Below are 12,294 nucleotides of genomic sequence, written 5' to 3' on the forward strand. Positions count from 1 at the left end.
CCCAGTTTATACAATAATTCTTTACATATCTTTCGACAATTCGGATTTATGCTGCGGTGTTTAATTTGCAGCACAGACATATTTATTTATGGGGTGACCCAGTCCGGGTTCAGAGAGCAGTTCCTGGGCCTCTGCTGGACGAAAGTGCAGATACCCATGGTAACACAGGGGCTTGTGCGATTCTCTAGCGCCCCTGGGATCACGTGTAACATGGGGAACCCTCAAAGAAGGGAATCCCTTTCACACTTTTGTCAGGAATCTACGCACGGATCTCTCAAAAGCATGAATGGGATCACTTAAAAAACACAGTTAAACATGAAATATACATTTTTATAAATTATATCTCTATCTATCTATCTATCTATCTATCTATCTATCTATCTATCTATCTATCTATATATATATTTATCTATCGGTGTATCTATGTAGGCATCTATGTCCTTCTGTCTCTCCAGTTACGTGCAGTACAGAGCTCTGATCAGGCCCACAGCAGCGACTGTGATTGGTGGATTTGCCCATTTTCTGGTCGCTGCAGGGCGGCCATTAACTGGAAGTCCAGCTGAGATATTCTGTGCTGCCATTTCGAGAAACAATTCATGGGTCGTTAGCAGAGCGAGTCCCGCCTCAAAAGGTCAGATCATCAATAAAATAAAATACCAGAATCAGATTTAAGGTCAGTTCAGGGCTCTGTGCTGCTAACATAAAATGTACTTTGCACCCAGTGGGGAGTGTAAGGAATGGACTATGGAATGGAATTCAGTTATCGTGCTTGAAATCCTTCAACTCTTTCTATCATTTAATTAATTTAACAATATATTTGATTGGATATTTCACCGCGTTCTTCAGCTCCTTTCTGAATTTTTTCTTGGTCACAGCGTAAATACAAGTGTTGGTGCAGGAACTGAGAAGCTGTAGCATTGTTGCTGTAGATTCTGTGATAAAAAGAGGGTCGGAGGCGAAGTAATAATAGCGAATACCTGCAATTCGCCTGTAAATATTATACAAAACCTGTGTCATCCAAAGAACTATAAAACTGCCTGATATACTGAAGAGTAAAACGATGGATTTCCTTCGGTTCTCCATCTCTGGGTCTTTGTGATTCTCTCCATTGCTGCGGCCCCGCAGTCCCCTGCGGACTCTACTGGCAGCTAAAATACGTCTGACGGTCAGAGCATTGAGCTGCAAAATCAGAAAGAACGGGACACAAGGTGCTAAAATGCGGTGAAACAACTCAAATGCAGCCAATGCGGGGGAAGTAAAGAAGCTCTGTTTATAGATACAACCCCAGGGAACATTGTCAATTATAAAATCACGTTCAGTTGTAAAGTACCAGGGGACAGATTCTAAACAGCCCAGCACACTCACTGTTCCGATAACCACAGCCGCCGTTTTCTCAGTGCAATATTTTGATTTCAGCTTCTCACAACAAATGTCCACAAATCGATCAAAGGTGAAAGCGACTGTGAGCCACACAGCCGCATTTGTGGCTGCAAAACTCAAGACGGCAATAAAACTACACACGGGAGTAATTTTCAGGAAAGAATACGGGAAATATATCTGACCAATCCAGGTCAAGATGGGATCAGCGATGACGACCAAGAGTTCGGCCGCTGCCATTCCCACCAGGTAGCGAGTGATACATTTGGAGAGACCGCACTTTCCTCGGCACAGGATTACAATCGCCACCAAGTTAACTGTAAGAGAGAGAAAGGGAAGCAGATAAATTGCTGATCAGGCCTGGAGCCAAAGCAGCAGTTTGACAGGATCTTGGCTGAAATTTCCAGCTTTACTTTTTCATCCAAGGGTTGAAACGGATTCGGTGACCTGGGCAGCGCTTCTGGGCAGAGAAATGCTTGGAACAAAGTTTTCGATTCTGAATTGGGAAATCGATACAGGAAGTGAATAAATTGAGCTCCGGATCAACGGGAAGGGCCGAATCACGTCGCAGTGCTTGTGGGGAAGGGAGAAGGGGTTTTGGGGAGCCGGAATCTAACTGGTTAAATCCGGATTTGACTCCAGACTGAAGGCCAGGAAGGTTTGGGGACAGAGGGAGGTGACGCTGGTTTGTTGCTCCGGGTTTAATGAGCCGACCGGTTCTGACACTTAACGGGAAAGACCGAGAGACACGGTGGTGAGTTTGAGGCTTCGGATCGGGTAGGAAGAGACGGCTGGAGACCGTGCCAGTGAGTGAGCTTGGGAGGGAGACATTGAAATGTCAGGTGGGATTAGGATGGGAGTCAGAAGCATAGGGTTTGGGACAACGGACAAACTGAAGCAACAGATGAGGAAACAGAGGAATCAATGCAGTGGGAGGAGAGGCTGGGATTGACAGGGAGAGACTGCAGCAGAGTGTTAAAGGAAATCTATTTCAGAGATTCCAGTAACAACTCAACTAATGCATTCAACCAGTAATATCTGTGGTTACTGATGTCAAGGAACAGCTCGTTGGGTATAAAATGTTGTCAATAAATTTACACAGCAGATTCAATTACATCATATTCAATTTAATTCAAACTCATTTTTATTGAATAAAACTGATGCAGAGCGCTTAAATTACGCTGTTTCAATAATTCTTTATGATCAATAAATCATGGATCCTATTCTTGAAATCAATTGAATTAATATTGTTTATTAAGGCATAAGGTAAAGAAAAAGAACATTCACCAAAACAGACTGAGGACCTGAGGATAAACACAGCGAAGCCAGTCTAACAATAAAATCTCACCCAATCTGGCAATACCTTAATAAAACCCTGAAGTCACATTTACTGTTAATTGTACTCGAAGTTTCAACAGCTCTAACTCTCTCACTTTCGCTCCAACATTTGCTTCTCTCTTGCCTTCTCCCTTCCGCATACTCTGTTCTCTCTTTGCCAAAGATCATTTTCACATCGGATTCAATCGTAACACCCTCCACCTGCATGCTGTTCACCATCACCGAGATCTACGATCCTATTCTCAGAGTCAATGGCCCAGAACTTGGTGTCAGGGGCTTGCCGCGCGTGCAAGCCCCCGATCTGCACTCACCCTGCGTGCTGACATCTGAAGCCCGGGCCTGCTTGCATTTCCTGTGACAGGCCCAGTTCAGATGTCAGCGCGCAGTGCTTACCTGATCCAGCGGCGTAGTTAGTGCGATGTGCCGGCTGGGATCAGGTGAGCACTGTACAACCAATCAGGGGAGGGGAAGGCTCATTCATGAGTTTAAGAGTAAGAACTCTCAAACTCATGAAAACTACGGGGGCCCAAAACACTATTTAAACTTTAAATAAAAATTTAAAAAACATCCCAATCATTAAATTAATTATAAATAAGTTAAAAAAAATAATTTAAACAATCATTTTTTTTTTTGAAAAAAATAAATTTTTAATAAAAAGGGTCTAAAACTTAACTTATCTTATTGTAGATTCTTTAAAATAATAAAACTGTGGGACAAAAATTCTAAATTACACTAAAACACCACTTACATATAAAAAAAATACTTACGTGCGCTTTTTACAAGCGTAAAGACCGGAGGCCTTTAGACATGCGCAAATCCCCCAAAACATAGGAAATCCATGACGCACGCGCTGCCCCCTACAGTGCACACGCTAGCCTCTTCACCTCTTGGGTTAGAGGAGAGGAAATGCCGGTTTTCAGCGCATGCGCTGCGCATGCTGAAAACCGGCATTTCCTCCGGCCAGACGCGTGAGTACCCATTCCGTAGTCACGCGTTTGGGGAGGAATTACTGCCCCAATATGTTCCATGGTGAAGCCTCTGTGAATAGTTTAATGTTTCTACAGATCACCCAAGTCGCCAACTGTTCCCGACACTGTTCATTTCGTCTACAATGGATGCAATAAACAGAGTCGAATATCTCTTCCAGTTAGACCTCACAATAATTGAAGTTCCTTCTCTGTAATTATAAAGTACAGCATTAGATGGCGCGATTGTTCAATTAACAAAACTCCAAAATCACTGCTGCTCCTTATAATCTCCAGGTCAATAGAAGGGCTTCTGATTCCAACTGAAACAGTGCAAACTGATACAACATAACCACAAAACATTCAATTTTAAAATGAGGTCCAGTGACAGTCATTGAATCCTTCCACACTGAAGCAGAGAAGGTGATGTGACAGTGTCAGCAGCAAAATCAGTTCAGTCGCCAGGCCTCTGAAGCAGCGTCAGATACACACACAGTGAAATTATGTTTCACAAAAGTGATAACCAATAAACACATTGAAATCCCAGTTAAAGTGAACCATGTTACCGGGGAGGGGGGACATTTTGCAGCCTCCTTGTAACACAGACCGTGAGCTGTCTCATATTCAGTCACTGAAAGCACATACAAGAAAAAATGTTCCAGAGCATGTTAGTTCCACAACATGACAATATTAACTGTTCCCGATGATCTGAATCCGGCTCTTTGCCCAGACACCTGATTTCAATATATTCAGTACAGAGAATAAGCCAGTAACAATGCCAAGGTTCGATGAACAAAGTTGATCACAAGTTTGAAGCAGCGGCTGCAACACCAAAAGAGATTTCCGTCATTCCACTGATTGGACAGAACAGGTGGCAGCGAGTAAAGCATTACCCAGTCCAGCAGCAGAATTAACACCGATTTACATCATTGACAGCTAGGATAAAGGCCTACCAGGAACTCCAACGGCCGCAAGAACAGGATAGTAAATGTCCTCTATCTGATAGATTACTGGATATCCCATTTCTGTGAGAAGCACAGCTTTGGTGGAGTGGAACCCACAGCTCCGGCAGGCAATCTGAGCTGATCCATTCCAATGGGCCCTGATTTATAAGTCTCCACTGACACGGTTATACCCCTGATCATTGCTATTAGTTACAGTCACTTGAACAAACACATTACATCATGACCTTCGACCCCGATGTTAATAACGTGCTGGATGAAACACAAACATCTCAAAGTCCAGGACATTTTCTTAATCGAAACTCTCGGGGGAATAAGGCTGGAAGCTTGGCTCATACAGGTCAGATCCAACAATAATGAGCCGCTTCATTTACAATTTTTATGTAATTGTTTTGACCATATTCACTCCTGCCAAATCATTTATAAATGTTAACCGAATTCGCCGCATTGTACACTGAATCCAGGGACACAGGCAGACCCGTTTCTCCCTGTACCTGCTGCTTCCCAGTTAAAACATTAACTTGGAGTCTCTGGCACAAGAACAGTTACAGTCCATGTTCAGGATTGCAGCCTAGAAATTACTGTGGGTGCTATTAGGGTGCGGACACTGAACGTGCCACATTGACATTGCTCTCTGCTATTTTAGTGCAGGTGTTTTCCTGTTTATTCTACAATGGTTAGCGACTGCAATAAAATTAGAACAGTGCCATCTCCTGACACCATTGCTCCAGGTCACTCCTAGCTGGATACTCAACCACCACATTCCATAAATGTCAACCGATGCCAAATTCTGCTGTACAAGGGCAGCCCTCCCGAGTCTCACTCGCCCTTCAGTCTCGCCCTCACTAAGCCTCAGTGCCTCTCAATCTGCAAAATGATTTAATTCTAAATGTTTTTCATTGGTTTAAATGTATCCAAGGCCTCAGCCTCCCCTCCAAAGCTACAGCAAACCCACCCGTTATCTCTGCATTCCACTGACACTGGCCTCGTTCGGTGGGACTGTCCTCACTTCGGTCAAGTCTTACCGATCTGATTGTTGCCAGAGTACCTCCAGAAATGGTTTCTCTTCCCACACCAGCACCGTTAATTCTCGAGTCTCTGAACATTACATCCCTGCCCCTCCTCTTCGTTGTCAACATGCTTCCCTTTGTGACATCATCTACAGACATGTGGTTAACTTCCCCATATCTGCTGACAACAGCCAGCTCCAGCTCTCCAACATCTCTCTCCAACCCTCCACTCCCACTGTGTTATCAGGCTGCAACATTTTTGCATGAGCTGCGAATTGCTCCACTTTAACATTAAAAAACCCGAAACCATTATCTTTTGACCCACCACAAACTCCATACACATGTCGCCGTTTCCATCCCCCTCCTTGGCTGTTATCTCAGGCTGAATACGACATTTTGTAACTTCTGATCCTCATTCGTCCCTGATTTGAGCTTCCGACCTCATATCCTTCCCATCACTAGAGACAACTGACTCCAGCTGCATAATATCTCCTGCCTCTGCCATTGCCTCTGGTCATGTGGCACTGAAACCCCCAATAGTGCACTTATCAGCTCCAGACTTTCCGTCCACTCCTTCAGTCCGTCGCCTCTTCATTTTTCTGTCATTGACCTCTCTTTTGGTGGAACTTCCCTGGCTTGTTTGCATGTTTTCCTCTCTGACTGGAGCCAGAGAATCTACAGCAATGGCTTATCTCCCCACCTCAACCCCAACCCCCACATCCTGCAGCACCGTTCCCTGTTATGACTCCCATGGATCTATCCTCGCTGTCCTCTTCGTCCTCATCTAAATACTGCCCATTGAAACTTTCATCCTTAGATATGGTATCAGCTTTCACATGTACATTGACGACACCAGTTTTAACTCCCCATTCATTCACTCGAACCTCATCCCTGTTTTTAAAATGAGTTGCCCCACGTCTTATTTTGTATGAGGAACAATTTTCCCTAAACAAACATTGGCAAGGCTAAAGGAACCATCTATAGACCCAGCCACAAACATTGTATCCTAGCCTCCAATACCAATCCCCAGCATGACTGTTAGCTCAGAATGGCCTTCAGCTACCTAGTTGTCTCTAATTTATGCATTCAATCCATAACGAAGATCACCTCCTTCCACCTTTGTTGAATCGCCGCCTCCGCTTTTTCTACAGCCGATCAGATTTTGATAAGCTTATCCATGCCATTGTCTCGTTCAGCCTCGACAATACCAATGGGCACCTGGTTGAGCTACTATCCTCCACCGCCCATACACGTGTGGATCCAAAACTCTGCTGCCAGTATTCTCTCCCACGCTATGTCCCTTTCAAAAATCCCGCTCTCCTTGCTGATCTACATCGGATATAAGTCCCCCAAGGCCTGCAGTTTATTTTTATTCCTTGTGTTACAATCCTTCAAAGGCTCAGCTATCCTGTCCCTGTGTCCTCCTCTTGATATACAAACCTTCCCCGAACTAATTCCTCCTTCTAATTGGGCCGCTTGTGTATCTGCGCTCCTACAGCCCCACAATTGACCATCGTGCTTTGAGCCATCGAGGAACATAGGAAGGAACAAAGCGAAGTAGGAAAAGCTGAAGGCCTTTCCGCCCCTCTAGCCTGATGCGCTTTCAGTAAGATCATGGCTGATCGGTATCTTAACTCAATCTACCTGACTTGGCTCTGTAAACTTCAATACCCTTGCTAACAAAAATCTAACCATCTCAGTGTTGAAAAAATTATTGCCGCACAGCCTCAACAGTTTTTTCGTTCAGAGATTTCCAGATTTTCACGACCTGTCGTGTGAGGATGTGTTTCCTGACATCACCCCTGAACGGTCCAGCTCTAATTTGCAGGTTATGCCCGTTTGTTCTGGACTGTCCCGCCGGAGGAAGTAGGTTCCCTCTGCCTACCCTATCAAACATTTGAAGCATGTTAAACTCCTGTGTTAGATCAGCCATTTTTCAAGGTAATGCAAGCCTAGTCTATGCAACCTGTCCTCATAAAGTAAATCTTTAGTCCTGGTATCATTCTGGTGGCTCGAATCTACATCCCCTCGAAGGCCTATATACACGTTCTGAGGTACGGTGCGTGGAATTGATTGAAGTCCACCAGATGGTGTCTAACCAGAGCTCTGTACAGCTGTAACATAACAACAGCACCTTTTGTATACTAGCCCTTGAGATAAAGGCCGCTATTCATCTGAATTATTTTTTACCTGTCCACCACAGTTTACTGATTTATATACTTGGACATGTAAATGTCTTTGCTCATCCACTGCTCCTAACTTCTCGCCATTTAGAAAATAATCTGATCAATCGAACCCGTTCAAAATCCATATTTTAGCTGAGCATAGTACCACAGCTCCTAACATCTCCTTCTTTGGCTAGGAGTCTAATTGCCTCTGATTATAATACTGTGAAATGACATGGGATATTTTGTTCTATGTTAAAGGCGCTACATAAATGCAATTGGTTATTGTGTTATTGTGGTATCCTCCACTATTTCCATCCCACCATTCATGTCCATGCCTTAACCCACTCCATCCTTACACCGCTCCAGCCACCTCTCCTTGTTTAATACCCTCATGTTTTCCCAAACTTCTGCTCCCTTCCAATGTTTCCTGATTTCCTTTGTGTCAGTCATTCCTTGCGCCACTGTGAAGCACTTTAGGAATGATGATTACATGAAAGGCGGTCTGTCAATGCAAGTAATTGCTGAAATTCATGACATTGTGTCCATTAGTTTCCGCTCTATGAACAACAGCACACATTTCAAAAGGAATGTTCATGCTTGACAAATCTCATTGAAATCTTGGAGTGGGTAATGTAATGTACATACCTTTAAGTGGGGAACTATCTTTTACAGCTCACGTATACTGCAGTACCGGCAGTGACCACATCTGTATATAGCCCTGAGTATTAATCTGTACAGACCAGTTCCACTGTGAGCCACGTTGAGTAAACACCTGTTGTACCGTTCTCCGCAGTCTGTGTCTTATTATACATGGACACAACATTGGCGATGAGGCAAGTTCGAACCTACCTGCACCTCTGCATCACCTCCCGGGGATTCGTTCCTGGAGACCAGTGGACTGATGGTCAAGGCAAGAGACTCGGGCGTCATCCACGGGCAACCACCCAGTCATCCAGCAGAGACTCAAGAGTTGCGGGGGAGGCTGTCGATATCCAGGCTTGGCTTTCCAGTCGAGGTGGTCCAGCGAAACGGGCTGTCAACAGGTAGTGCACAGACCCTTCCTGGACAGCGGCGGGCTAGAGCCCGACCGAGCGGCACAGCAAAGGGCCGAGCAGCGTCGACGGGGGAGCGAGAGAGAGGGCAGAGTGCACAGGGCACAGCCGGTGTTCAGGGGCCGAGCAGCATCAGAGAGAGGGAGAGAGAGATGCGCAGAAACCCGCGAGGTGCCGCCATTGCCACGAGGACCGCCGAGAGTGGCGTTGGCAGCAGCGCAGGGTCAGTGCACGAAAACTACAGGGCACCGCCATTGCCACGAGAACCGCCGGGAGCGGGAGACGCCATTTTAAGCCATTGGGAGATGCCATTTTAAACCACACCCAAAATTCCGAAGAGTGGCAGTATCACCGCATTTGACAATGAAGTCGAAGATTGGACTACATATGTCGAACGAATAGAGGTGTACTGCAAGGCAAATGAGGTGTCAGATGACAAGAAAGCGTCGGTATTGTTAAATTTAATGGGTGCAAAGACATATGGTTTATTACGAAATCTGGTAACCCCAACGAAGCCAATGGAAAAGAGTTTTGAAGACATAGTAACGATACGAAAGGAACATTTAAACCCCACACCGCTGCTGAAAGCAGAAAGATTCAAGTTTCACAAACGGAACCAGCATAAGGATGAATGCAATGCTGATTATTTAACAGAACTGCGCAAACTATCGAAACACTGCCAGTTTGGAGCGGGACTGGCAGATACCTTAAGGGACAAGTTTGAGTGTGCGCTTCAAAGTGAAGGAACCCAGAAACGGCTTTAAGCTGAAAAGGACCTTATGCTGGAAAAGCCTTTCAGCATTGCGGTATCATATGAAGCAGCAGCATGGGGCGCTGCAGAGATACAACAGAGACCGCAAGAATATGGCACAAACGAAATGTCATATGGAACAGAGAAGTGCTATTGCTGCGGCAGAACAACACATGACCAGGATGATTGCTGGTTCAAAGACAAAGTGTGCAGACAGTGTGGAAAAGTAGGACACATAGCACGAGTCTGCAGGTCGGGAAAGAAAACCAGCAATAAGAAACCTACCAAAGGAAAGTACAAGAAAGTACATAAGATGACGGAGAATAGTTCAGAGGAACAAAAGAGTGATAACGACTCCGAAAGCAGGGAACTGAGTTATCTGAAACTACATAATGTGATCACAACGGAGGATCACCGAACCATTTGGGTCACTCTCAAGAAAGCAGGAGTCCAGGTAAAGATGGAATTGAACACAGGATCAGCCCTAACAGTCCAAAACCGACGGGACTACGAGCGGTTATTCTCACACACACCCTTGAGAGACACAAAAATTATTTTGAAGACGTGCATGGGGCAAAAAGTCTACCCCAAAGGATAAATACGGGTGACCATTATAGATAATGATAAGGAAGCACCAAAACTGGACCTGTATGTATTACAAGATGGAGGACCACCATCACTGGGACGTGAATGGATCCGGAAAATACAACTGGATTGGTATTCCATACAGGCACTGACTGTGGCTGACAAAAAGGATGACGACGTCACACCTGGGCGACTGACAAAGATCCTAACTGACGTGAAAGAAGTGTTCCAGCAAGGAGTCGGAACACTAAAAGGCATGACAGCGACGATTAAATTTGAAGAAAACGCAAGGCCAAATTTTTTAAGGCCAGACCGGTAACTTATGCGATCCGCCCAGCCGTCGAAGCAGAGCTGGAGTGCCTGGAACGTTCAGGTGTACTGTCTGAGGTAGACTGTAGCGAGTGGGCTACACCCATCGTCCCTGTGATGAAAAAGTCGTTGAGCAGCACGCCTGGGGAACCAAGGAAGGTTCGCATCTGTGGGGACTTTAAGCTAACAGTGAACCCGGTCCTTCACACCGTACAATATCCACTTCCGTGGATTGAAGATATTTTTGCCTCGTTATCTGGAGGGAAACGCTTCACTAAGATTGATCTGGCCCAGGCGTATCTGCAAATGGAGGTAGAAGAAGCATCAAAAATATACCTCACAATCAACACCCATAAAGGTCTCTACCAATACAACTGGCTGGTATTCGGGGTAGCATCAGCACCGCTTATTTGGCAGAGGGCAATGGAACAAGTCCTGCAAGGGATCCCAGGGACTCAGTGTTATTTGGACGACATCCTTGTCATGGGCGGAAATGAAAGTGATCACCTTGCCAACCTGGAGCAGGTGTTCACTGGATTGCAGGAATATGGGCTCCGAGCTAACTGCCACAAATGCGAGTTTTTTAGAAAAAAGATCTCGTATTGTGGCCACGTTATCGATAAAGAGGGGTTACATAATTCACCAGAGAAGATTGAGGCAGTAGTCAAGGCTCCAGCACTGGAAAATGTGTCACAACTAAGGTCGTTCCTCTGGCTGGTAAACTACTACCATAAGTTCTTGCCAAATTTGTCTACAATACTGCACCCACTGAACAACCTACTGCAAACAGGGTGCCATGGAAGTGGAGTGAGGAATGTAGACGAGCTTTCCAGAAGAGCAAATCAATAATCACATCGAAAGAGGTATTGGCCCATTACAACCCAGCATTACCATTTCGGTTGGCATGTGATGCGTCACCCTATGGCATTGGAGCGGTGCTGGAGCACAAATTCTCGGATGGCTGAGAGAGGCCAATAGCCTTTGTGTCAAGATCACTAACCTCAGCCGAGCGTAACTACGCCCAGATTGACAGGCAGGCCCTCAGACTAGTGTGGGGAGTGAAAAAGTTCAATCACTATCTGCACGGGCAGAAATTCACCTTGCTGACGGATCACCAGCCTCTTGTCTCCATTTTTAATCCGAAGAAGGGCGTTCCAGTGATGACTGCGCAATGACTACAAAGATGCTCACTTTTTCTAGGGGTGCACCACTATGAGATTGGATATAAGGGCACGAAACAGCATGGAAATGCTGATGGGCTATCAAGCCTGCCACTGCCTACTGCGGAGAAAGCACCAGCAGTGGATCCTGTCGAAATATTCAATTCTACGATAGTTGAATACCTACTTTTAACTAACGCTTATATCGAAAAGGAAACCAGAAATGACACGACACTGTCTCGGGTATATGATTTGATGTTGAAGGGATGGCCAGCACATGGCGACTCACTGTTGCCAGCATTCTCGACAAAGAAAGAAGAGCTGTCAGTGTGCCGGGGGACCTTGATGTGTGGATCCCGAGTGGTAATACCACCCAAGTTAAGGGATAGAGTGCTCAATGAGCTTCATGAGGGTCATCTGGGAGGGGTAAAAATGAAAAGCCTAGCCAGGGCTTATGTGTGGTGGCCGGGAATCGATAAACAAATGGCGGACCTGACCAAGAGTTGCTCAGGATGCCTGAAAGTCCAAAATGCACCACCACAGGCCCCTGTGCACCCATGGGAGCGGCCCTCATTTCCATGGCAACGGGTGCATATTGATTTTGCTGGTTCATTCAT

General features: G+C 45.5%; 1 protein-coding gene across 1 annotated transcript; it reads right to left on the reverse strand.

Annotated features, from left to right (window-relative positions):
• Window positions 1-792: 792 nt before the first annotated feature.
• LOC147087635 (putative G protein-coupled receptor 139) lies at window positions 793-4,703 on the reverse strand. The gene is made up of 2 exons (XM_085977812.1): window positions 4,634-4,703; window positions 793-1,694 (listed from the first exon to the last, which is right to left on the reverse strand). The coding sequence occupies exons 1-2, from the start codon at window positions 4,701-4,703 to the stop codon at window positions 793-795; spliced, it is 972 nt and encodes a 323-aa protein (XP_085833938.1).
• Between the last annotated feature and the right edge of the window lie 7,591 nt (window positions 4,704-12,294).

Source organism: Somniosus microcephalus, unplaced genomic scaffold, assembly GCF_052327205.1.
Source record: "Somniosus microcephalus isolate GS21.2 unplaced genomic scaffold, FLI_Smic_1.0 unresolved_chr5, whole genome shotgun sequence".
Classification (NCBI taxonomy): domain Eukaryota; kingdom Metazoa; phylum Chordata; class Chondrichthyes; order Squaliformes; family Somniosidae; genus Somniosus; species Somniosus microcephalus.

Excerpts from the sequence above, each read along its gene's own strand:
- LOC147087635 (XM_085977812.1), bottom strand. The coding sequence starts at position 4,703 with ATGGGATATCCAGTAATCTATCAGATAGAGGACATTTACTATCCTGTT. Across the intron at positions 1,695-4,633 it reads TGCGGCCGTTGGAGTTCCTG|TTAACTTGGTGGCGATTGTA; the intron begins GTAGGCCTTTAT and ends TCTCTCTTACAG.